Below are 26,478 nucleotides of genomic sequence, written 5' to 3'. Positions count from 1 at the left end.
AAGACTTTAACTGAATGAATAATGTGTTTGCTCTCTATAGGAAGTACACCAGGGAAGTCAGGCATAAGGTCACTAATTTATTTGAGCTGGGAACTACAGGTTGTGTAAGTTTCAGACACCGAAAAGAAAAGTAGAGATTCCTTCTAATTTCTCAGAGTGGGGGCATTTTTTAATGATTGTCCTCCCCTTTATTCTTTTCTTCTTTCATTGATAATTGGGACATGTAGATTATTCTTTTCTTCTTTCATTCTGATTGAGACATGTAGAAGGAAAGCGCAGATGAAATCTACACTTGAGATATGCCATGAAGGGCCAGCATATGGGAACTAACTCAAGCAGAGAGTAAGGATGAGACCATATAGAGTGAGGAGACCCATGAAGGACCTCTTAGGAAACACTACCATTTACAGGAGTCATGCAGATTAAAGAGTAGGGCCTAAAAAGAGACTGAGAAAGCAGCCAAGAAACAAAGAGACAAATTACCAACAACTAAAAGACAAACTTTCAGATATATCTCTGTGTTAATGCTCTTCAAATGTAGTTATCCTACCAAACATAACTATAATATTCACATCATGGACTGGTTAAATCTTCTCTTCTGTGTAAATGATTTCATTCAATACAGTAAATATTTCTGGAAACCATTTTCTCATCTTTCTACCAAGAGAAAGGTATTGAAGGAAATGTTAAGATGGAAATTCATGATCCCTTATAATCTAGTAGAAGAGTGAATATTACAATAATACATTAAACATTACAATAAAGAAAAACTCAGAGACTGACAGCAAAGAAAAAAATTAGAGACAAATTTTAAAGATAAGTTAAATTTAAAAAAAGGAATGAGACTTGTCCATTGGGCTTGACTACTAAGAGGTTATTGATAAACTTGGTAAGAGCAGTTTCAGTGGAAAAGTGGGTCAGGAGTCCTATTGCTATGGTTTGAAGAGTGAATGAGAGACAAGGCAGTCAAGACAGTGAGTATAAACTCCTGTTTTTAATAATTTGATTGTGACGTAAAGAAGCAAGACTTAGTATTTGCTACTCTGAGATATATGTTTAAAGAGTGACTGTTTTTCATATAAAAGACATCACTATAATTTCCCATCTGCAACTATAGCCAAAAAGTCTTATTACTCCCCATTGCTTTGCTGGAAATACATATTGATTTATTGCCAAAGCAAGAATAAGAGGTGAAAAAGAACTATTGTCTCACATTGTGTCAACCTTTGTCATCTTTTCGTCCCATGACAGAAGGAAATGTCCAGAAATCAGTGACTTGAGTTGGACGTGAACAAAAACTTTAGGAGCTAGCACATGGTCAGAGGCAGGGAGGTATCTCTCCCATGGAAATCATCTTAACCCATGCAAAAAACAAAGTGTAACTAATTCAACTAACCCACAATATTCTCACCAGCCCCTGTCGAACTTGTTGGTTCCTGATCCTTTACCTTCACTATTATGAACACATTATAGACTTTTGGTGCCTTACATCTCATCCTCTGGATCTATCTCTGATTTCAGCTTTTGCTGGGGGAACAGTTACATGTCCTCTGAAGACATTCCACGCTTCTTGTGTGCATTCCTTGTGTCTCTTTGTTATTCTGTCTCAGGGCCTGTTCCTAGTCTCTGTGAAATTCTCAACCCAGCATAAACACTGCCTGGAAGTTCTTCAGCGTCCATACCACTGGGGGAAACCCTCAACCTATGGGGATAGAAACTACCACATAAAATTCCTAGTCTCCATCCATTAGTCAGACAATTCTGGGAAACAGTCTGTTAGTTCTCAGAGATCCGCTAGCTCTCATTGCCTACAGCAGCAATCTCAATAGCATTATCATTTCCTCTTTCCCTGACTCGCTTTTCATGTTCTATTACACTTGCTTCCAGGAATCATCTCCTAAATAAATGACCTGCACTAAGTTCCTCGTTTTAGTCACTGCTTTTAGGAAAACCCATCTAAACAGGTACCTTTGTCTGGTATTAATGTCATTTCATCATGCACCAAGTAAGAGACTCCAATGTCTTATGTAAACTACTCATTGCTAATTATACTCTACTACCTTGGCTCTGTACATCACTGAGCTTTGTTCTGCCGTACCCTGAATTATACTCACTGTAAAAGAGGAATTATTATGAGATAGGACTAGAAGTGTAGGTAGGGACAAAATGTGAAAGGACTAGAAGGTTATGTTAAGCAATTTTCTTTATATGTTCTGACATATTCATACGGGATTGTTTTCATTAAATTGTACAGTCATATATACCTACATGTAATACCAAAGTAGCCTCTATCTTATTTCTTTCCATATTATTTTCCTGCCCAGTGGCACAATGCATTCCTTTCAATCGGGTAATATACAAAAAGTTTAAAGAAGAGTCCAATATGCCAATATAGAAATAGAAGCCAAAGCACTAAAATCTGAAGTTAGTGGGAGGCCAATAGGAATTACAAGTACATATTTTCAATAAATTCTTGTTTGTGGCCAGGCATGAAAGATGTTAGAACAAAACCAAACTGAGGTGCTTTTCATCTTTTCTCACTATAGTTTAATAAAAGGCTTTGAGACATCAATTTTTCTATTTCCTACTGATGTAAGTGGTTTGGGATCTCAAAATAATATATATCTCTACAATTGAAGCCCAAAGTGAAAGCCCTGTGTGAGAAGTCTAAAAAAGCCCCACCACGGCCACCAAATAAAGGAACAGAAAGAATGAAATTGTGAGGGGAAGGGGAATGGAAAATGGAGAAAGTGTTTCAGAAGCAAATCATCCTCAGGGAAACAGAAAAACACATTTAGACTAGAATATTTTAAATCAAAATATTGTATTAAATTTTTAATAAATTAACAGTATTTAAATTTTAGTAAATATTTTAAATTAAAAGCCACTTTAATTTAAATCAAATAGCAAAATGTGATCTTTTAAAGCTTGTCTAACAGGAATTAAATCAACTAATAATTATTTCACTGTGTATGTCCTATGTAAATTTAGTGAAACTTCTCTCTTGTGGATACATAACGTTATTTGATGATGAGGATGATGACCAGGAGGTATAAAAGCCTACATATTTTTTTCTGAGTGGTGAACTGGTACTATGCAACATAGAGGAGAGATGGACCTAGCAATTCAGAAACTCAGCAACTCAAGAATTAATCAAATTTTTGTTTTGTCTGTTTTTACCAAAATCCCATTTGACATACTTCATCTTTACTTTGGCATTTATGAAATAAAAGACATTTTTTCTTAATATACACAAATAAAAATTTTAGCCTGCTTTTAGTGAAAACAAATATATTTTTTACTATGTATAATTAAATAGAAATAAGATATATTTGTTGCTTAAATATTTTTAATAAAGTAAAGGATGTTTAAAAAGTCTTCCTCCTTTTATTGAGAGAGTTACAATAGGTATACAGTTTTCAAACGAATGATGGAAAAGGAGGCTAAAGAAAGAAGAAAATTTAATTTAAAAAAAGCATTTAAAACAAATAATAAAGAAAATAATATGTGATGGTAAAATCAGTGTCTTAGGCACTGGGAGGTTCTGAAAGTGAATAGGCCATAATCCCTAGCCCATGGTGTAGTGACTACACATATGGGCTGGGGTTGGATGGACCTGGGCTAGAACTGTGTCTCTACCACTTAGCTGGGTGATGTTTGCTATGTTAACTCATTTTGGGGAACAGAGATAACAATACCATGGCATTATTTATTGTTTCAGAAATAAAAATCAATAATGAAATGAATATACTTGGTAGAGAGCTTTGCAAAGCATTTAGTAAATGAGAGATGTTGTCATAACTATCATTATAAGGACTTAAAGTGCAGTGGGAAGAAAACTCATTATAAAAGAAAAAAATACAAGAATATAATCATTGCTGTAATAGAAGTGCACATGCTGTAAGTGTTCCAGGAAGAAAAAGATCCATTCCAGCTGGTGAAAACAGCAAAGGTTTCATGGAAGCAATAGCATTTACGGTACTCTGGAATGTAGTTGCTTATGAGTTGGGTGTGTGTGTAAATAGAGTTAGTAGAGAAGGCTTCAAGCTGTACAAGTCATATCTACAAAGAAGCAAGTGTATTTGAGCGGGAGGTGACGCAAATTCTGGTAAGTAACAAGTAGACTCTTTTGTCAGAAAACAGGTTAATGTGGGCCTGGCGCAGTGGCTCACACCTGTAATCCCATCACTTTGGGAGGCCGAGGCGGGCAGATCACGAGGTCAGGAGTTTGAGACCGGCCTGGCCAACACAGTGAAAACCCGTCTCTACTAAAAACACACAAAAAAAGTAGCAGGGTATGATGGTATGCACCTGTAATCCAGGTACTCGGGAGGCTGAGGCAGGAGAATTGCCTGAACCTGGGAGGTGGAGGTTGCAATGAGCCGAGATCACACCACTGCACTCCAGCCTGGGTGGCACAGTGAGACTCTGTCTCAAAAAAAAAAAAAAAAAAAAAAAGAGAGAGAGAGAGAAAAGAAAACAGGTTAATGTGTTGGTGTGATGAGGAGGTGACAACACTGAGAAGGAGAGCTGAAGGAAAAGGAACATTAAGAATAATGGGGATTAAGTCAGAGCCAAATCACAGAGAACCTAGAACACCATGCCAAGAACGTTTGTCTTTGTTCTCTAGTAAAACAGGCAAGAACGTCACAGAGGAAGAAGGTTGAAACAAATAAATACTTTCACCTTCTAGAACATTCCATCTTGATGTCTTGATGTCCTCAAATCTACAATTTGCTTCCTCTCAGATATTTCTAAGCAATCTCCGTCATTCCTCATGGAAGAAGTCCAATCACCCTCTGAACTGAAGCTGAAATGTTTCTGCATTACTGATAGAAAGGCCACAGTACATGCACACGTATGTTTATTGCGGCACTACTCACAATAGCAAAGACTTGGAACCAACCCAAATGTCCATCAATGACAGACTGGATTAAGCAAATGTAGCACATATACACCATGGAATACTATGCAGCCATAAAAAAGGGTGAGTTCATGTCCTTTGTAGGGACATGGATGCAGCTGGAAACCATCATTCTCAGCAAACTATCACAAGAACAGAAAACCAAACACTGCATATTCTCACTCATAGGTGGGAATTGAACAATGAGAACACTTGGACACGGGAAGGGGAATATCACACACTGGGTCCTGTAGTGGGGTGGGAGAAGGGGGGAGGGATAGCTTTAGGAGATATACCTAATATAAATGACAAGTTAATGGGTGCAGCACACCAACATGGCACATGTATACATATGTAACAAACCTGCACGTTGTGCCCATGTACCCTAGAACATAAAGTATAATCAAAAAGAAAAAGAAAGGCCATGGTTAAGAAAGGGGATAAGGATGAATGGGCAGGAAGATGGGCTCTGCTTATTTTTTACTAAAAAAGTTTTAAAAAGATAAAACCAGTTCTAAAGCAAACAATGAACATTAAATACTCCAAAGAAAAACATTTTAAGGGCAGTGCTTTCTCTTTCCTGTGAGAAGAACTATATGTGAGATGCTTACAACAACTATTGGATAAACTCCTCAAGAATAAGAAGTGGAGATAACTTATGTTGCTGTTTTAATTAACTGTGATTTCTACCAAAAATGTAAACATCAGGATGAAAAATAAAGTACTAGGGGGAGGGTAAGTGAGGATAACGAGAAAGAATCATAGCAACCAACTTCATCAAAATGGAAGATCATGGAGGTGTTACATCAAAGATAGTTTCTAACAATTCCATCCATTGCTGTACACACATATCACTTCTCCTACAACAGATAGAGCTTCTGCCTTCTCCTATTGAACTAGGACAGGGTTTTCAACTGTTTTTGTCTTGCGGATTATGGAGGAAATAGCATTTTCTGGCTTTGGAGCTAAGGCACTAAGAATGCTTGTCAGCTTCCATCTCCCTTTTCTTGGCAGCTTGAAACAGCACGTAAGAGATCTAGGCTACCTTGCTAGAGATTGAAGCCACATGGAGGGACCCTAAAACATTAGGCACTCTATGGAGAGAGGGAACAGGAAATAGCACTGAGGTTCCAAACATCAAGTCCCAAATCCAACCACAGTTGCCATTTGACTGCCACTACATGGAAAACCACAAGTGAAAACAGTACAGAAAATGGCCCTGCTGACACCCAGCCAACCCAAGGCATCATGAGATGCAAATATGGTTGCTATTGTTTGTGGTGGTTTGTTAAACACTGATAGAAAATAGAAACAATGGAGATGTTAACCTGTGAAACCACACAGAGTGTTAATACCTTCAGAGCACAGCAGTTTTCTACAAGATGGGAGTATCTCCTTACTATGAAGAACAGTATTAGTAATCCCCATTGCTATTTCTATATCTCACTGATGGTAGTGAGGTGGAAACACAAGTAGGATTGCAAGATAAAATACAAGATGCTCAGTTACATTTGAATTTCAGATGAACAACTTTTTAAATATAAGTATGTACCATACAATATTTGGGACATAATTATACTAAACCATGTTTGTTGTTCATCTGAAATTCAAATTTAACTGGGTGCCTTGTGCTTTTATTTGCTAAATCTGGTAATTCCACACACAAGTAATTGCCTTTTCTTGATTTTATTTAGAAAAATAATAATTCTAAAACCTTTGGAAGTATAAATGTAGATTAGCTCTTTATGCATAATGTTGTTGAAGGCAATATAGAGGGAAAAGACACGAACGAGAGACACAATCATTGAGAGCTCATAGAAACAACTTTTCTGAGTCCTAGGTGAAGCAGATGGGGTAGAAATCCTTAAGACGATGGAGAATAGAGATCATTCCACAAAACTGGAGGATGGCTCTGAGGATATAAATTTCTGAGTCCTGGTACAGGTTCTGACTCAGTGCCCCATCCTCTTAGGCAGGTCACCTCACCACACTGGCTTGCTTTCTCATTTGCATTGTAAGACAGGTTGTGCTAAGTTCCTTCTGACTCTTACATTCCATGATTACAAGTGTTAATGGTAGAAATAGAACTCACATTAAGGACATAAAGTTGAGAAACTGGGATTTTCGCAGACTTGAACATTATGTTTTTATGCAGCTATTATTAACTGGTTGGAGATCCCTATTTATTCTATTTCCAAATCTACTTCCAAATTAAAAGACTGCTCAGCCATTTTGCTAAATCTTGTCATTAAGTTACAATAATATATTGCATTAAGAGCTCATAGTTGAAAAGCTTTTTGTCCCTTTTGATGGGTTAATGATGACCAAGTTAAAGTTGCGCATGAGAAAGAACTCTGGCTATTGAACAGAGGAAAGGAATGAAGAACAAATGTCTTTGAAAATAGCTAAGTCTTCCTATTTCTGGAAAAATGTTTAATTTGTGGCATAATACTAAACTTCTAAATTGTTTAATGAAATTCTTTCTAATCCCATGTTCCTGGTTATCTAAGGTTAAAAAGAAGCCTTAACTTTTACAAAAACTAATTTTTGAAGTATCCTGAAAAGAAAAATTGAAGGAGGAATGGGAAGGGTCTCTGAATTACTTACTAGTCAAACATTTGGATTTAAGCATTTGGATGATGAACTCTGATGTAACAGAATCAATTTATCAACTTTCCCTAAAACCTTGCCATGGGTCAGGCACTTACATGCATTTTATTGATTCCTCACAGCCCTATTGCATATTATTAATTTCCTTTTATAGGTTCAGAGAAGCTCAGAGAGCTGAAATTTGTGCCCAAGATCTTATAACCGATGAGGACAGAACCAGAATTTGAACATAATTCTGTCTGATAAGGCACACATTCTTTCTTCTACTTTATGTTTGCCACAAAAATGTTTGAGGTATGAATATATAAATGTGAAAAGTATATATTTATTCTTCTTTTCCTGTTCCAAATTAATTTGAAAGGAACAAAACAAATAAATATGTCTACAATGAATAACAGTTTCGTTTAGCCCCTATGTTTCTGACTCCGTATCTCTCTCTTCCCTCACCTGTCTGCGAAGGTCTCTTGTCTTCTTACACATGTTGTCTAAAGCAATATTCAGGGTATTACTCCTTTCTTTTTTTCCAGCCTGCAAAGAAGAAAACAATGACATCAGCAATGGTATCAATTAATCTTTATCACTTAGCAATTTGCTTTCTAAATTTCCTGAAAATAACAGCTTGAAATTCAAGAATAGGTTTCAAAACTGCTATATTATATATGATTCATGAGCATTTCACTTAAGACTAAGTAGAATGGTGATTAAAGTTCACATTATTTTCATCTTTAAGCTTCTGTAATATTTCCGATACAGAGTTAGGTGGTATTCAGTGTGACAGTAAGCAGAGCATTATCTTCATGAAACTCTGTTCTTCATTTTTAACAAGTCAAATCTTAAATCACTAAGCATGCAATTAGCTTAAAAGCATTAGATGCCCAATTTGTCAACTTCTGTGGGAGTTTCTGAAGTCATTCCTATGGTGTATTGTGTAAGTTATGCAGAGCCGTACTGGAGTTTTGCTAAACATTAAATAAAATATGCAGTGCAAATTCATACAACTTGCAAAAGTTGACCACAATTTTAGCTGACAATATTCCAAGAACAAATTGTTTTAAGTAAGAACTGGACGCTGTTTTTGGCTCTTTAAGATAATTTGTGCAACCCCTTTTTATTCTTTGAGCAGAACAGCTCTCTGTTATATCCTTAACCTAAATCTTTAGGCTATTAAGCACATAGAGAGTCACCTTGGTTGGTATTTTCTACATATTATTTTCGTGCAAGACAACTGGATTAAATCTAATCATACTTTTTGCCATGATATCTCACATAAAAGAGATTGGAAAAAATCATTATGTGATTCACCTCTAGGAAAATTGCTGCTATTTAAATTAATAAACTGAAAAGGGCTCTTGAGAGGAGACCTTGAAAATCAGGAAGGCAAGTTTAAGCAGCTGATAACTGAAGGGGTTTACAGCACGAACCCAGTGAAAAACGACACTGAGGCCAAGTATAAACCACGAGGCAGCATGTCTAACACTTTCCCCAATGACTAAACTCATATGTAAACCCATACTCTCCAGTGGACTCTGTAACAAGAAATTCAAAAACTTTCTATACTCTGTCCTAACCTATTTTTTTTACGTATGTACTGCTATACATTCTCCTTTACAGTAGCAATACTCCTATACTTTTCTGTCTCTTCTCCCCAGTTCTTACATGCAATGTACCTTTGATTTCAGACAGCATCTTCTAAAACAACACCTACTGAAGTCCTATCTCTTCCTCACTGGTTTCCACAAGGAGTTCTTCCAACAACCCTGCTCAAAAGTAAACTCTCACTTTTCCTTTTTCCAACAGAATTTTGAGCATTTTTCAATATAATCATTTTATTTATGTGCATAACCCTTATGATACTGTTAGAATTTTGATATTACAAAATATATCTTAAATTTTTTCTATTCCTGATAGTAACTTACATAGGACTTATTGAATAGAGTTGACTAGTTTATAAATGAACAATTTAATTCAAAACACAACATAGTTTGATTAGAGGCCTACTATTTTCCAGGAAGGTGTCATTCTAGGGACCCTGGAGGAGATTTTAGCATTTAGCCCTCAAGGCACAGCTAACGTTCTCTGTGAGCTGAGGTTGCTGGTATCTACCTCAACCTCAGGTCAACCTATATTTTCCCAGCAGCAGTGCTATTGATATTTAACGTGTGAAAAATATTGAGATCATTCTATACATTGCAAGATATCTGGCATTCATGGACCCAGGTCTGCTAAATTCAATATCAAATCTGATGCACTTTGACAGCCAAAAACTGGCACCATATATGTCCAGCTGCTTCCTATAGGGAGACACAGTAGAAGGCCACTAAGGCTTTATCATGTTTTAGTTTCTTATAAAGAAAGTGTGGAATGTGTACACAATGGAAACTGTGTCTAGTGAAGAGAGAAGGAAGAAAAGGGAAACAGGAGAGATTTGGTTAGGTTATTTCTATGAACATTAATAACATTCTGGATATCAGAGCAATGGCAGTGATTACACAGATGAAAGTTGTGGCTACCTTCACAACTCCTACCCAGCATTCTCTATGCTAGCAGTGGAGAATTATGGAGAGTTAACTCATGACTATATAGGATAATGACATAAACAGATACACAATGAGCTCTCAGACAGTTTCTAATTTTACCTAAAGAACCCAGCCCTTATTCTGTAGTTTCATGCAGTGTTTGCTCTGGGCTGTATCGCTTTCTACTTCATGAAAGCAGAGATAATAAAAAGGAGGCAGAACTGGGACAGACAAAGAGACCTCCTACACACACACACACACACACACATACACACACACACACACACACCGTATCAAGAATAATATGGGAGACTCCTGTTGTGTTGGCTGTAAAAACCCGCTAGCTTCTGTGGTGTGATTCATCAGAACAACTAAAAGATGTCAGCCTTCTCAGAGCTAGCAGCAGAAGCATACCAAACTTTAAATAAAGGATGACAGGAGGTGACAGCACAAAGGGATTCAAGAAGGACTATAAAAATTATTCCCTAATTTCTAACCAGAGCTTAACCCTAGTTTAAAATGTTTCACTGGGTCAAAGACATTTCATTGTCTAGGTAATAATAAACAGTCCCTACCATGAAGGAAGTTTAAAGGTCTCCCTTCTTGCTTTTTTCTCCCTCCATGCCCTATGCTCAACCACAATCACCTTTCTTCTTTTTCACCTCCGGCTTTTTATTGGATCCTTGCTCAATTTATCTAGATTTATTTGGCTTCAGTCAAGCCACTTTTGCTTCTTTATTCCTTTTGCATAGCATAAAAATAAATAAGGCAAGGAGAAATAGCCCCATCCTGCTTAAAGGCCCTCATTCCTTCTTTTTTCAAAGCCTTAACAAATCATCAAGCAATGAGCTAGGACTAAAGGTGAATTCTGTGTTCTGAGGCAAGAGATGGAAAGGGCAGGATATTAAAACACAACTGCAGATAACAGTCAGAACCTGCCTATATCCCAAGTGCTCAGAAAAGAGACGGCTCCTTACAGAAATCCTTGACAGAAGCCATCATTAAGTCAGCAAATCCCTGCTAATGGAAAAGGGACCACTTACAGTGGAGTGTCAGGCAGATAGACACTGAGAAAACATGGCACAGGTCAGCACTGAATGGGGAAAGTGGTCACATTCTTCATCTGTAAACAAACTGCCGAGATTAAAGAAGCTGTTGTCAGAGGTTTCATGACCCAAGGTGGAGATCAGGGTATACATGGCAGGGCTTCTAGGCCACAAGTTAGGGCCACTGTAGCTGCAAACTGGGGAAGATTATAAGGTCCTCAGCTTGTTGATATATCAAATGATAGTATAGCAACTCCCCTCTTGCACATAAAATGTTAGTGAAGACTGAAGCCTGAGGGGTGGAGCAAGATGGCCAAATAGGAACAGCTCCAGTCTCCAACTCCCAGCGCGAGCGACACAGAAGACCTGTGATTTCTGCATTTTCAACTGAGGTACTGGGTTAATCTCACTAGGGAGTGCCGGACAATCAGTGCTGGTCAGCTGCTGCAGCCCGACCAGCAAGAGCTGAAGCAGGGCGAGGCATTGCCTCACCTGGGAAGCACAAGGGGAAAGGGAATCCCTTTTCCTAGCCAGGGGAACTGAGACACACAACACCTGGAAAATCGGGTAACTCCCACCCCAATACTGCGCTTTAAGCAAACAGGCACACCAGGAGATTATATCCCACACCTGGCCGGGAGGGTCCCACGCCCACGGAGCCTCCCTGATTGCTAGCACAGCAGTCTGTGATCTCGCGGCAAGGCAGCAGCAAGGCTGGGGGAGGGGCACCCGCCATTGCTGAGGCTTAAGTAGGTAAACAAAGCCGTTGGAAAGCTCGAACTGGGTGGAGCTCACAGCAGCTCAAGGAAACCTGCCTGTCTCTGTAGACTCCACCTCTGGGGACGGGGCACAGTAAACAACAACAAAAGCAGCAGAAACCTCTGCAGATGCAAACGACTCTGTCTGACAGCTTTGAAGAGAGCAGTGGATCTCCCAACACGGAGGTTGAGATCTGAGAAGGGACAGACTCCCTGCTCAAGTGGGTCCCTGACCCCTGAGTAGCCTAACTGGGAGACATCCCCCACTAGGGGCAGTCTGACACCCCACACCTCACAGGGTGGAGTACACCCCTGAGAGGAAGCTTCCAAAGCAAGAATCAGACAGGTACACTCACTGTACAGCGATATTCTATCTTCTGCAGCCTCTGCTGCTGACACCCAGGCAAACAGGGTCTGGAGTGGACCTCAAGCAATCTCCAACAGACCTACAGCGTGAGGGTCCTGACTGTTAGAAAGAAAACTATCAAACAGGAAGGACACCTACACCAAAACCCCATCAGTACGTCACCATCATCATCAAAGACCAGAGGCAGATAAAACCACAAAGATGGGGAAAAAGCAGGGCAGAAAAGCTGGAAATTCAAAAAATAAGACCGCATCTCCCCCGGCAAAGGAGCGCAGCTCATCGCCAGCAACGGATCAAAGCTTGACGGAGAATGACTTTGACGAGATGAGAGAAGAAGGCTTCAGTCTATCAAACTTCTCAGAGCTAAAGGAGGAATTACTTACCCAGCACAAAGAAACTAAAAATCTTGAAAAAAAAGTGGAAGAATTGATGGCTAGAGTAATTAACGCAGAGAAGGTCATAAACGAAATGAAAGAGATGAAAACCATGACACGAGAAATACGTGACAAATGCACAAGCTTCAGTAACCGACTCAATCAACTGGAAGAAACAGTATCAGCGATTGAGGATCAAATGAATGAAATGAAGCGAGAAGAGAAACCAAAAGAAAAAAGAAGAAAAAGAAATGAACAAAGCCTGCAAGAAGTATGGGATTATGTAAAAAGACCAAATCTACGTCTGATTGGGGTGCCTGAAAGTGAGGGGGAAAATGGAACCAAGTTGGAAAACACTCTTCAGGATATCATCCAGGAGAACTTCCCCAACCTAGTAGGGCAGGCCAACATTCAAATCCAGGAAATACAGAGAACGCCACAAAGATACTCCTCAAGAAGAGCAACTCCAAGACACATAATTGCCAGATTCACCAAAGTTGAAATGAAGGAAAAAATCTTAAGGGCAGCCAGAGAGAAAGGTCAGGTTACCCACAAAGGGAAGCCCATCAGACTAACAGCAGATCTCTCGGCAGAAACTCTACAAGCCAGAAGAGAGTGGGGGCCAATATTCAACATTCTTAAAGAAAAGAATTTTAAACCCAGAATTTCATATCCAGCCAAACTAAGTTTCATAAGTGAAGGTGAAATAAAATCCTTTACAGATAAGCAAATGCTTAGAGATTTTGTCACCACTAGGCCTGCCTTACAAGAGACCCTGAAGGAAGCACTAAACATGGAAAGGAACAACCGGTTCCAGCCATTGCAAAAACATGCCAAAATGTAAAGACCATTTAGGCTAGGAAGAAACTGCATCAACTAACGAGCAAAATAACCAGTTAATATCATAATGGCAGGATCAAGTTCACATATAACAATATTAACCTTAAATGTAAATGGACTAAATGTTCCAATTAAAAGACACAGACTGGCAAACTGGATAAAGAGTCAAGACCCATCAGTCTGCTGTATTTAGGAGACCCATCTCACACGCAGCGACATACATAGGCTCAAAATAAAGGGATGGAGGAAGATTTACCAAGCAAATGGAGAACAAAAAAAAGCAGGGGTTGCAATACTAGTCTCTGATAAAACAGACTTTAAACCATCAAAGATCAAAAGAGACAAAGAAGGCCATTACATAATGGTAAAGGGATCAATTCAACAGGAAGAGCTAACTATGCTAAATATATATGCACCCAATACAGGAGCACCCAGATTCATAAAACAAGTCCTTAGAGACTTACAAAGAGACTTACATACATATAATAATGTCTCCCATACAATAATAATGGGAGACTTCAACACTCCACTGTCAACATTAGACAGATCAACGAGACAGAAAGTTAACAAGGATATCCAGGAATTGAACTCATCTCTGCAGCAAGCAGACCTAATAGACATCTATAGAACTCTCCACCCCAAATCAACAGAATATACATTCTTCTCAGCACCACATCGGACTTATTCCAAAATTGACCACATAATGGGAGGTAAAGCACTCCTCAGCAAATGTACAAGAATAGAAAATGTAACAAACTGTCTCTCAGACCACAGTGCAATCAAACTAGAACTCAGGACTAAGAAACTCAATCAAAATCGCTCAACTACATGGAAACTGAACAACCTGCTCCTGAATGACTACTGGGTACATAACGAAATGAAGGCAGAAATAAAGATGTTCTTTCAAACCAATGAGAACAAAGATACAACATACCAGAATCTCTGGGACACATTTAAAGCAGTGTGTAGAGGGAAATTTATAGCACTAAATGCCCACAAGAGAGAGCAGGAAAGATCTAAAATTGACACTCTAACATCACAATTAAAATAACTAGAGGAGTAAGAGCAAACGCATTCAAAAGCTAGCAGAAGGCAAGAAATAACTAAGATCACAGCAGAACTGCAGGAGATAGAGACACAAAAAACCCTCCAAAAAATCAATGAATCCAGGAGTTGGTTTTTTGAAAAGATCAACAAAATTGACAGACCGCTAGCAAGACTAATAAAGAAGAAAAGAGAGAAGAATCAAATAGACGCAATAAAAAATGATAAAGGGAATATCACCACCGACCCCACGGAAATACAAACTACCATCAGAGAATACTATAAACACCTCTATGCAAATAAACTAGAAAATCTAGAAGAAATGGATAATTTCCTGGACACGTACACTCTTCCAAGACTAAACCAGGAAGAAGTTGAATCCCTGAATAGACCAATAGCAGGCTCTGAAATTGAGGCAATAATTAATAGCCTACCGACGAAAAAAAGTCCAGGGCCAGATGGATTCACAGCTGAATTCTACCAGAGGTACAAGGAGGAGCTGGTACCATTCCTTCTGAAACTATTCCAATCAATAGAAAAAGAGGGAATCCTCCCTAACTCATTTTATGAGGCCAACATCATCCTGATACCAAAGCCTGGCAGAGACACAACAAAAAAAGAGAATTTTAGACCAATATCCCTGATGAACATCGATGCAAAAATCCTCAATAAAATACTGGCAAACTGGATTCAGCAGCACATCAAAAAGCTTATCCACCATGATCAAGTGGGCTTCATCCCTGGGATGCAAGGCTGGTTCAACATTCGCAAATCAATAAACATAATCCAGCATATAAATAGAACCAAAGACAAGAACCACATGATTATCTCAATAGATGCAGAAAAGGCTTTTGACAAAATTCAACAGCCCTTCATGCTAAAAACGCTCAATAAATTCGGTATTGATGGAACATACCTCAAAATAATAAGAGCTATTTATGACAAACCCACAGCCAATATCATACTGAATGGGCAAAAACTGGAAAAATTCCCTTTGAAAACTGGCACAAGACAGGGATGCCCTCTCTCACCACTCCTATTCAACATAGTGTTGGAAGTTCTGGCTAGGGCAATCAGGCAAGAGAAAGAAATCAAGGGTATTCAGTTAGGAAAAGAAGAAGTCAAATTGTCCCTCTTTGCAGATGACATGATTGTATATTTAGAAAATCCCCTTGTCTCAGCCCAAAATCTCATTAAGCTGATAAGCACCTTCAGCAAAGTCTCACGATACAAAATTAATGTGCAAAAATCACAAGCATTCATATACACCAGTAACAGACAAACAGAAAGCCAAATCATGAATGAACTTCCATTCACAATTGCTTCAAAGAGAATAAAATACCTAGGAATCCAACTTACAAGGGATGTAAAGGACCTCTTCAAGGAGAACTACAAACCACTGCTCAGTGAAACAAAAGAGGACACAAACAAATGGAAGAACATATGATGCTCACGGATAGGAAGAATCAATATCGTGAAAATGGCCATACTGCCCAAGGTAATTTATAGATTCAATGCCATCCCCATCAAGCTACCAATGAGTTTCTTCACAGAATTGGAAAAAACTGCTTTAAAGTTCATATGGAACCAAAAAAGAGCCCGCATCTCCAAGACAATCCTAAGTCAAAAGAACAAAGCTGGAGGCATCACGCTACCTGACTTCAAACTATACTACAAGGCTACAGTAACCAAAACAGCATGGTACTGGTACCAAAACAGAGATATAGACCAATGGAACAGAACAGAGTCCTCAGAAATAATACCACACATCTACAGCCATCTGATCTTTGACAAACCTGACAAAAACAAGAAATGGGGAAAGGATTCCCTATTTAATAAATGGTGCTGGGAAAATTGGCTAGCCATAAGTAGAAAGCTGAAACTGGATCCTTTCCTTACTCCTTATATGAAAATTAATTCAAGATGGATTAGAGACTTAAATGTTAGACCTAATACCATAAAAACCCTAGAGGAAAACCTAGGTAGTACCATTCAGGACATAGGCATGGGCAAAGACTTCATGTCTAAAACACCAAAAGCAACGGCAGCAAAAGCCAAAATTGACAAATGGGATCTCATTAAACTAATGAGCTTCTGCACAGCAAAAGAAACTACCATCAGAGTGAACAGGCAACCTACAGAATGGGAGAAAATTTTTGCAATCTACTCATCTGACAAAGGGCTAATATCCAGAACCTACAAAGAACTCCAACAAATTTACAAGAAAAAAACAAACAACCCCATCAAAAAGTGGGCAAAGGATATGAACAGACATTTCTCAAAAGAAGACATTCATACAGCCAACAGACACATGAAAAAATGCTCATCATCACTGGCCATCAGAGAAATGCAAATCAAAACCACAATGAGATACCAGCTCACACCAGTTAGAATGGCGATCATTAAAATGTCGGAAACAACAGGTGCTGGAGAGGATGTGGAGAAATAGGAACACTTTTACACTGTTGGTGGGATTGTAAACTAGTTCAACCATTATGGAAAATAGTATGGCGATTCCTCAAGGATCTAGAGCTAGATGTACCATATGACCCAGCCATCCCATTACTGGGGATATACCCAAAGGATTATAAATCATGCTGCTATAAAGACACATGCACACGTATGTTTATTGCGGCACTGTTCACAATAGCAAAGACTTGGAATCAACCCAAATGTCCATCAGTGACAGACTGGATTAAGAAAATGTGGCACATATACACCATGGAATACTATGCTACCATCAAAAAGGATGAGTTTGTGTCCTTTGTAGGGACATGGATGCAGCTGGAAACCATCACTCTTAGCAAACTATCACAAGAACCGAAAAGCAAACACCGCATGTTCTCACTCATAGGTGGGAACTGAACAATGAGATCACTTGGACTCGGGAAGGGGAACATCACACACCAGGGCCTATCATGGGGAGGAGGGAGGGGGGAGGGATTGCATTGGGAGTTATACCTGATGTAAATGACGAGTTGATGGGTGCTGACGAGTTGATGGGTGCAGCACAGCAACATGGCACAAGTATACATATGTAACAAACCTGCTCGTTATGTACATGTACCCTAGAACTTAAAGTATAATAATAATAAAAAATAATTTAAAAAAAACTGCCAAGAAAGACTTTATTAAAAAAATAATAACAATTCTGGGCTGAGAGCGATGGCTCATGCCTGTAATCCCAGCACTTTGGGAGGCCAAGGCAGGTGGATCACCTGAGGTCAGGAGTTCACGAAAAGCCTGGCCAACATGGTGAAACCCCATCTCTACTAAAAATACAAAAATTAGCGGGGCATGGTGGTGCACACCTGTAATCCCAACTACTTGGGAGGCTGAGGCAAGAGAATTGTTTGAACCCAGGAGGCAGAAGTTGCAGTGAGCCGAGATCACGCTACTGCACTCCAGTCTGGGTAACAGAGCAATACTCTATCTGAAAAATAAATAAATAAATAAATAAATAATAAAATAGTAAATAAGTAATAGACAATCAAAAAATCCCAACCTTCAAGGTGCTTACTCCCTAGTGGAGAAACATAAGGTCTAATTATATCCCTCCTTTGCTCTAAAACCCTTCACTCTATCCCTACTGATGAAATTAAGAACAAAGTCTTGATCATTGTGTTGAAAGCCTTATATAATCTACTTCCATATTTGCTTATCAACCACTAATAAGACACCTTAACAGGTCTTTTGTATTCTCTGCAATATGATTACAACTCAAGAACTCTGCTTGTATAAATACTTCTCTTTTCGTTTCTTGTCTCCTACTTTTCTTGTTATGAAACTCTTTCTTTTTTCTTTCTTTTTTTTTTTGAGACAGAGTCTTGCTCTGTTGCCCAGGCTGGAGTGAAGTGGTGCCATCTTGGCTCACTGCAACCTACACCTCCTGGGTTCAAGTGATTCTCCTGCCTTAGCCTCCTGAATAGCTGTGATTACAAGTGCACACCACCTTGCCTGGCTTCTTTTTTTGTTCTTTTAGTAGAGACAGAGTTTCACCATGTTGGCCAGGCTGGTCTTGAACTCCTGACCTTAGGTGATTTGCCCGCCTTGGCCTCCCAAAGTGCTGGGATTACAGACATGAGCCACTGCACCTAGCCTGGTTATGGACTTTTTCAAGGTGCAACTCAATTACTAAATTTTACATAGAGCCTTTGTTGATCTTCTCATTTGCAATTAATGACTCTCTTCCATGATACTTTCTTATAGTTCTTATACTTCTTTTATAACACTTGGTTTACTAAATAGTTCAACATAGTCAACAAATCTTTATTATCTACTATATGCCGGACACCATACTAAGAACTAGTAGTAATTAATACATTAGATCTAGTCTCTGCCTTTCAGGTGCACAAATCTAGTGACAGACATAAACACAGTAGTTTATAGAGGTACCTAGGGCAACACATGGACTGATGAGAGCAGCACTCTCATTAATGATGAAGGAAGGATTCTTGAGTAGGTAACAATTCAGTATTAAAGGATATATAAAAGTCAGCCAGGTGAAGAGAAGAGAAAAAGCTTATCAGGGACCAGTATAGCCTGAGCAAAGGTAAAGGTCCTTGAAGATTATTTGGTTATTAGTAAAAGTGTTAGGGGAGGCCCGATCCTGGAGGTCTTTGCTATGCTAAGAAATGAGGTTAACCCTATAGACAACTGGAAGTCATAGAAGTTAAGGAAATGAATGATATAATCAGTCCATTATATCAAACTGGTTGGAGTCTGCACAATGGATTTGAGGAGATGACAAACAGAAATAGAAGCGTTAAATGGTCACAGTAATAGTCCACAGAAAGATGAACAGTGTTGAAACCAATGCAATGGCAGTCAGGATAAAGAAAAACAACAGACTTAAGGACTCTGTGTGAGTAAACTGGGCAGGAGGATGACTGGCAGATGCTGACAGGTGAAGGAAACAGAACAACCTAGGCTGATGTCCTGGTTTCCAGCAGTGACAACTGGCTAGGTGATGGAGCTGTCAACTGAAGTGGTCATTTCAAGGAGAAAGCCAGGTCAACATGAGGATGATGATTGCAGTCTGGGAACCGCTGAAGGGCTCATAAAGAGCTCATTTCATTACTATTTGTCCTATGCTTAATTACTTACCTGCATGTGTCTTTCTCACTAGTCGGTATGATCCTTGAAATATAAAAACCTCTTACATATGTTTTGTCCCTCAGAGCATCTAGCACAGTGCTTTGCACATAGTAGGGGCTCAACAGTTATTTGTTAAATAAATAGAGAAATGGAAGACTGGATAAGATTTTGGCAGATCCCATTACGTTTCTGGGCCTTAATTTCCAAACCCATAAAATGAATGTTTGCCCCAAATTGTTTCTATATTCCTTTCTAACTTTAAAATTCTATGAAAGGGCCATGTTCTCTAAAAGGAAGAATTACAGAATAATATGTTACTTTTATTGCACAATTTCTTGCATAAACAGCCATTGAAAATATGTCAAAACATGTGTGTATAATACAAAACTGAAAATAAAAGGAGACGTTTGAAATAGGGAGGCCATGATGCTCACCCTATAAACTATGAAGCCTCAAACACTAAGAGATGAGGTTTAAAGCAAATAAAAATTTATCTAATTCATAGTCAAATGAAAATCAGTGCAGAGGAGCCCTGTGTGGAATTCAAACAGCAGGAAAATGTTTTTTGTTTTTTGTTGTTGTTGCTGTTATGTTTTATTTTTGTTTTGTAAATGTGTGCCATTTTATTCAACCTTTTAAAATGATGCATTTTCCTTTTAACGGGAAATCTTTATTTCATGGTAAAGATGAAATACGACACCCTTAAACTTAATTCTTCTCTAAAGAAATTGCTTGAAAAATAGTTTATGCTTAACACATAGCACAGGCACAGATTCTAGTCTACATTTTTCAGGCATGAAAGACACACAAACAGACAAGCATAAGACAATTGAAATATCTCCTTCTAGAATACCACTGTACTGAATGGCATGTCAGGAAGACACCTGATGGGGCATGCTAAATGATCTTACAGAAATAAGGTCTATAATGTGAAAATACAACTAAAATAAGCCAAAAATTAACTCTGAGTTTTGAAATGAGGTTTTTAAAAATTAACCATATAAGAATAGAATGATTTAGCTAACAGAGGAAGTAGGATGAAGACTACAAATGTCTTGAACTTTTGTATTGTTTGGGAAAGTAAGATGCCATGCTCATGTAGGTGTCTGCTAGGGTAGGTCTGGAAGTCAGTGAGGGGGAAACAACATTGTGTCAAATGTCTACCACATATAATAAGTACTTTACATGTACTGTCTCAACTGTCGTTCACAATAACTCTACACATGTTTGTAGGTAAAGACACTGAAGTTCAGTAAATTTAAATGTCCTGCCTCTGGAAGACACACAGTAAATTGTGAGTCAGGTAGAGCTGTGTCCCATCTCACACTTAAGCCACCATACCATGACAACTTGAAGGCACTGTAACTTAAACTCAATATATCTATTATGCAAGCTTTATAAAAGTATTTATAAAATATAATGAGCAGATTATAAGTTTGTGGAGCCAGTTGAAATTGTACTCGAATTAGCTCCTGACAGTTTTATGTCTTTGAACAAGTGACTTAATCCTCAAAGTCTTAGTTTCTTTGCCTATAAAATAGAGATAATATAAAAACTACATTACAAAGTTACCGTAAGGAATAAAAGGATAAAGGATATATAAGATCTGGCAAATAGTAAGGGCTCAAGAAATGTCAGCAGTTATTATTAGACATATCATTGGTGTTACCAATGTCACACCTGGGTTTCTTGAACTAAACCAACTGGTTGATTTCCCTATGCTTTTTCAAACACCAACCTTGTCCTGGAATGCCCCCATCTCTTCTTGTTCAACAGGAAAATTCTTAATTCATAATCTGAGACTCAGCTCAATTGTCTCATTCTCTATATCACCTTTTCTGACTCTCCTCAATTTCGCTATAAAAATTAAAATTACAAATCATCTCATTTGTTTTTTCATTAATCTCTTTATATATTTCCACTACATCCATGAGACTTTGTGTTATCTTTTATTTATACTCTGCCTCATCTTTTACACTGACACCTCTTAAATCTGTAATTTGTATCTACTACAATACCTGAAACTCAATTAATGGATGTGGGTAAAATGAATAAATGAAGAATGGTTAACCATACTTCTACTAATAAGTAACATTCAAGCTATATTATTAATACATTCAGTGTTTGTGTTCTTAACAAAAATAATATCCATCCTATTAGTTATCAAATATTTTATTAAATCAGTGTTTTTATTCAAAGACTGTTGTTGTTATTACCTATAAGTAGTACAATATAAACTTGGTATGAGGATAAAATCTAACCTGTGAATCAGAAAATGGGGGTTCTAAAATAAGCCCTCTGGTTGACCTTAACTAGGATGAATCACCTCTCTCGTCCTTAGTCTCAAATGTCCTTAGCATGAATAAAAGGAGGCTGTGGTACTAAATGATCTTTAGGGTCCCTCTGAACTCTAATAGTGTGTGGCATTAGAGTTCTCCGTTGGTATCTAGTCTAGTAACTAAGTACTAAGAAATAAGTACCGAGAACTAAGTACTGAGAACACTACACTCCAGCTTGTTGCCTGTGTTCTCAGACCAGAGATGATCATGCCAGAATACAGAAATTTAAGCAGTATTCACCAAACATGAAATAAACATTCATGGGTTTGCACTACAAAAAGAAAATCAAATCATTTTTCTGGAGATGTTACTCACAGGGATCAAGATAAACTATGACTTTCTCTTTTAAAGGTGTTTCCATGAAGAGTCAATCATATATCTGAAATAGAGATATCTAGGCTGGAGTTCATAAATCCTCCCATATCAATTAATGATTAAATTGCACATTATGTCTTTATTGATATTTTAATTCCAAAACTTTTTACTGAGTCACCTTCAGAGGATCTGGAGTAAGATCTGGCTCATTCTAGAAATCCGTTTGGTTTTGTGATGCCTGACCCAGTAGCCAGTTTTAGAAAAGTGCCTACCCCTGAAGAAAGCAGCTGTGATGCTAATATAAAAATGTCTGTACAAAAGTGGAGAAATGCAATATTTTATGCTGTCGATTATACTGTGAGCTCCTGTGAGCTCATATGGCAAAGACTTTGTCTACAATATTCAAAACCACTACCAGAGTCTAATAAGCAATGATACAGCATTATACACATAGACCAAATAAATTATTTTCCCTCTTTTAAATAGAATCACTGTTTTCTGGCAATTTTTCTGTCTCCACCATGTTTTTGGAGATAGAGAATCAGAAAACTACTGATCTTGTAAAAATTTTATTGTTTGCCATTCCTCCAGTTTCTTAAGTCTAATTCCTACTCTGTTTCCCAAGCCAGGTTTTCATAGTTTAATAATACTCAGTATGTCAAACTTGAGCCAACAGTGGGCTTTATGGAGCTTGAATAATAGACTGTCAAAGTATTTTCATAGCCTTTACACATGGCTATGGAGAGTCTATGAAACTTAGAACAGATAGACTTTCATGATTCCAGTTATTGTTTTCACTTTCACTGTGAACTGTAATCTGTGTCTTGCAGACATGTTTATTTTTAACACCATAAAATAAGAATACAATGGATGTATTCTTTGCTGATTAACATAAATATTTACTATCATTTCTTTCCTCAATTAGCACTTTCAAGGTTCATAAAGTGAAAAGTTTCATATTCTAAAGCATGCAAGAAAGTTAAAGCCTCCACTTCAAGGAAACTTAGCATAAAAAATTTTTCCTTCAAGATAAATTAGTAGGTAATAATTTTCTTTACAATAGGATGCATAAATATATTCTTTTATAGCAAGTCCTCTTAGCCTATTGAAAATATTATTTGTTATAAAACTTGATTTGTGCAGACATCTTAGATTTTTAAAAATCTCATAAACAGGATCTAACTTACATACTTTCAGAAGAAATAGACATCTATATGGTATTACTTGGGAGACACCAGTGGCTTCTACTCAGATAGTCTCTCCCTTTTTTCTTCCAATGTCAGATTCTATCTGATATTTGAAAATCTCCATCTAATATTTGAAAATTTCCATTCCTCTTTATTTCATTAAAAAAACTTTAGCTTTAACCAAAGAACCATGATACATATAGGGCATTCCTCATTTATGTGCCAGACCAAGATAATGATTTTCAAAAGAAATAATCAAAAACCACTACTTGGCTCTGAATAAAACCTCACATCCATAAAAAAGGTATAAAGGTCAAAATGTGCAGAGATCAGGGAAGGTTTATTGGAGAGGATTTATATAAAGAATCTGGAATTCCCATTCTCCTCCCTACTTTCCCACTCCATATCCAGTAAGAGAGATTTCAATGGAACATTTAAAAGCATTTCAATGGAACATTTAAAAGCAAAGTCCCTGGCAGCTGAGATTCAGAGGGCACTTGTGAACGCTCTCCCAAGAAATCTAACTAGTGAAAGGAGATTGGCTACTTGCTGATGAATAACCAGAAAAAGAGGTGAATGAATTCCAGTATTTGAGTATTTTTCATGGTCCAGATATGGGCCTTATGCTAAAGAGAGCTGGTCTGGGGTCATCTTGTTTTTTTTTTTGTTGTTGTTGTTGTTGTCATTTGTTTGTGTGTTTTGTCCAAGGCTACTGCCTAGATCAGTAAATAGAGAAAAGCTACAAGGAGTTATAGAAACATCTGGATTTCACAAATAAGCAGTCAGTGTCTGGGGTTATCTTTTTTATTTTTATTTTTTGTTGTTGTTAGCTAGTTCATTTGTTTGTTTTGTCCAAGACTATTGCCTAGATAAGCAAATAGAGAGAAGCTACAAGGAGTTACAGAAATACCCAGATTTCATAAATAAGCAGTCAGCTGCAGAAGAAGATATCACTCACATTAAGTGAATTGCAGGTCAGATGCAGGCCTCCAGGGAACCCTCAAAATCACCTGTGATGTCAACTTGACTAGGTCAAAAGATACCTAAATAACTGGTAAAACATTATTTCTCGGTATGTCTGTGAAGGTGTTTTCAGAATAAATTTGCATCTGGATAAGTAGATCCAGTAAAGAATAAAGTGCCCCCACCAAGGTGAACAGGCATCATCTAATCTGTTGAGGGCCTGGATAGAACAAAAAGAAGAAAACAAAAACAAAAAAAAGGCAGAGGAAGGATAATTTTCCTCTCTCCAGCTGTGACATGCATCTTCTCCTGCCCTCAGAGCTCCCCTGGTTCTCAGGCTTTCAGACATCAGGACTTATGCCAGCACCCTCCCTCACCCCGCAACCTTGTCTTAAGCCTTTGGCCTTGGACTGGGAGTTACACCATTGGCTCCCCTCGTTCTCAGGCCCTCAGATGGGGACTGAATTATACCATTGGCTTCCTGAGTTTTCCAGCTTACACACAGTGGATCATGATACTTCCTTGCCTTTATAATCACATAAGCCAATTCCCATAATAAATCTTCTCTTATATATACGTATATATGTATCCTATTGGTTCTGTTTCTCTGGAGAATCCTGGTTAATACTTTACCTGTACCAGATTTTTTTCATTTGCCCTTTTGGATCCACTCACCACCTTTTTTCACCAACTCTCTGCTCCCAAACCCCAGATATCACAAAGATTGTTCCATGTTTTCGGATGGGTTTGTGCAAAGCAAGGGATAGGCAGGGAGGAGGAGAGTAGGGCTGAAAGATTTATTTTGTGGTTGCCATTCCAGGTAGTTGCTGTAAGTTGACTGTGTCTGTCTACTGAAGACCACAACTCCTGGCAGAAGCCTTCTTCCTACAGCCACCCTGTCTTGTTCTATTACCCACTGCCGCCCCTTGATCCTACAGGCCTGGGAGCGGGCAGAGCTCCCTGTAGTTGCAGGCCTAGGGTCCTGCTCTATGCCTTATTAAGTCCCTAAAGCCTTGTTCATACCTGTAAAAATAGGCCCTTCAATACACTCTCCTCAAATTACCAGCTTGGGGCACTGTTTTCTGTTTTGTTTTGTTTTGTTTTGTTTGTTTTTCTCTTGCTGGGACCCTAACTGATATAGCAAGTTTATGGGAAAAGTCAGCCTTCAGCATCCTGAGAGCTAGAAATAACTTTCATGTTCCCTTTACCTCTCCTTCCTCCTCTTGCTTCTACCCCAGAAAAGGGGAGAAAAATAATGAAAAAGCAATTAAGTTCTCTTTAAACTGCTGGTTTCCTACCTACAATAGGTCTAAGTTGTGGAAAATCAGCCCAGTTTAAATCAAGGTGTAAGTTTTGACAGTTATATTCTAGTTATTGATTAGAAGAGAGGGATTGGCACAAAAGACTGAAGATCTAGAAAAGTTTGGGCATTGATTGAATATTCAGCCAGGATGAAGGGAATACTTTACCCAACTGTATAAAATCAATGGGACAAGAAACAAAAATATAATAGCTTCATTTTAACTATTTTTTTAAACATCTTAGTTATTTTAGTTTTAAATTCCAAAAGCTACTTTGGAAACATACCACATATTAAATATGCATTATTGGGGGAAAAAACAGTAGAAAGAAGAGAGTTTGTTAAGAAATATGTAGAATATTGACCATTCTCAGAGGGCAGGCCTGAGAGTGGTGTTCAAGTCAGTTAAGTGGAAAGAAGGGCATGAAAAGGAGGACGACCTAAGGGCAAAGTCCAACTCTACAGCGCTGTCTCAGACTCACTCAGAGCCCAGATCACAGGATGATGCAAATTTAAAATTCACAATGCAACTTCAAAGAAAATCCTTCTCTATTCAAAGTGATATTCCTAAGACTAATTCCAAGTACATCTTTCTAAGTTCCTTTTTTCCTGCAAAATACTGATGTGGAGAAAAAATAAAAATCTCTACTTAGTGAGTCAGAGGAGAGGCAATTCCTATTCCTAACTTCTCCACGTACGAGATGTGTGAACTCAAGCAAATCACACAGTTTCTAACTCAAGCAAATCACAGTTTTTATGGGTCTCAGTTTCCTCTTCTGTAAGATGACTTGTAGAAACAGACATGTTGATGTCTCGTTC

General features: G+C 38.1%; 1 protein-coding gene across 8 annotated transcripts in view; it reads right to left on the bottom strand.

Annotated features, from left to right (window-relative positions):
- Nucleotides 1-26,478, bottom strand: part of CTNNA3 (catenin alpha 3) — a 1,858,220-nt gene that overhangs the window by 833,380 nt on the left and 998,362 nt on the right. For all 8 annotated transcript variants that reach the window (XM_050805650.1, XM_050805648.1, XM_050805652.1 and 5 more), the window contains one exon: nucleotides 7,961-8,041. In XM_050805650.1, the coding sequence (XP_050661607.1) occupies nucleotides 7,961-8,041 (81 nt within the window). The remainder of the gene's footprint in view (nucleotides 1-7,960; nucleotides 8,042-26,478) is intronic.

The sequence above is a fragment of the Macaca thibetana genome, chromosome 9 (assembly GCF_024542745.1).
Source record: "Macaca thibetana thibetana isolate TM-01 chromosome 9, ASM2454274v1, whole genome shotgun sequence".
NCBI classification, from domain to species: Eukaryota; Metazoa; Chordata; class Mammalia; order Primates; family Cercopithecidae; genus Macaca; species Macaca thibetana.
The sequence above is the reverse complement of the archived record's forward strand: the minus strand, read 5'-3'. Positions and strand labels throughout refer to the sequence as shown.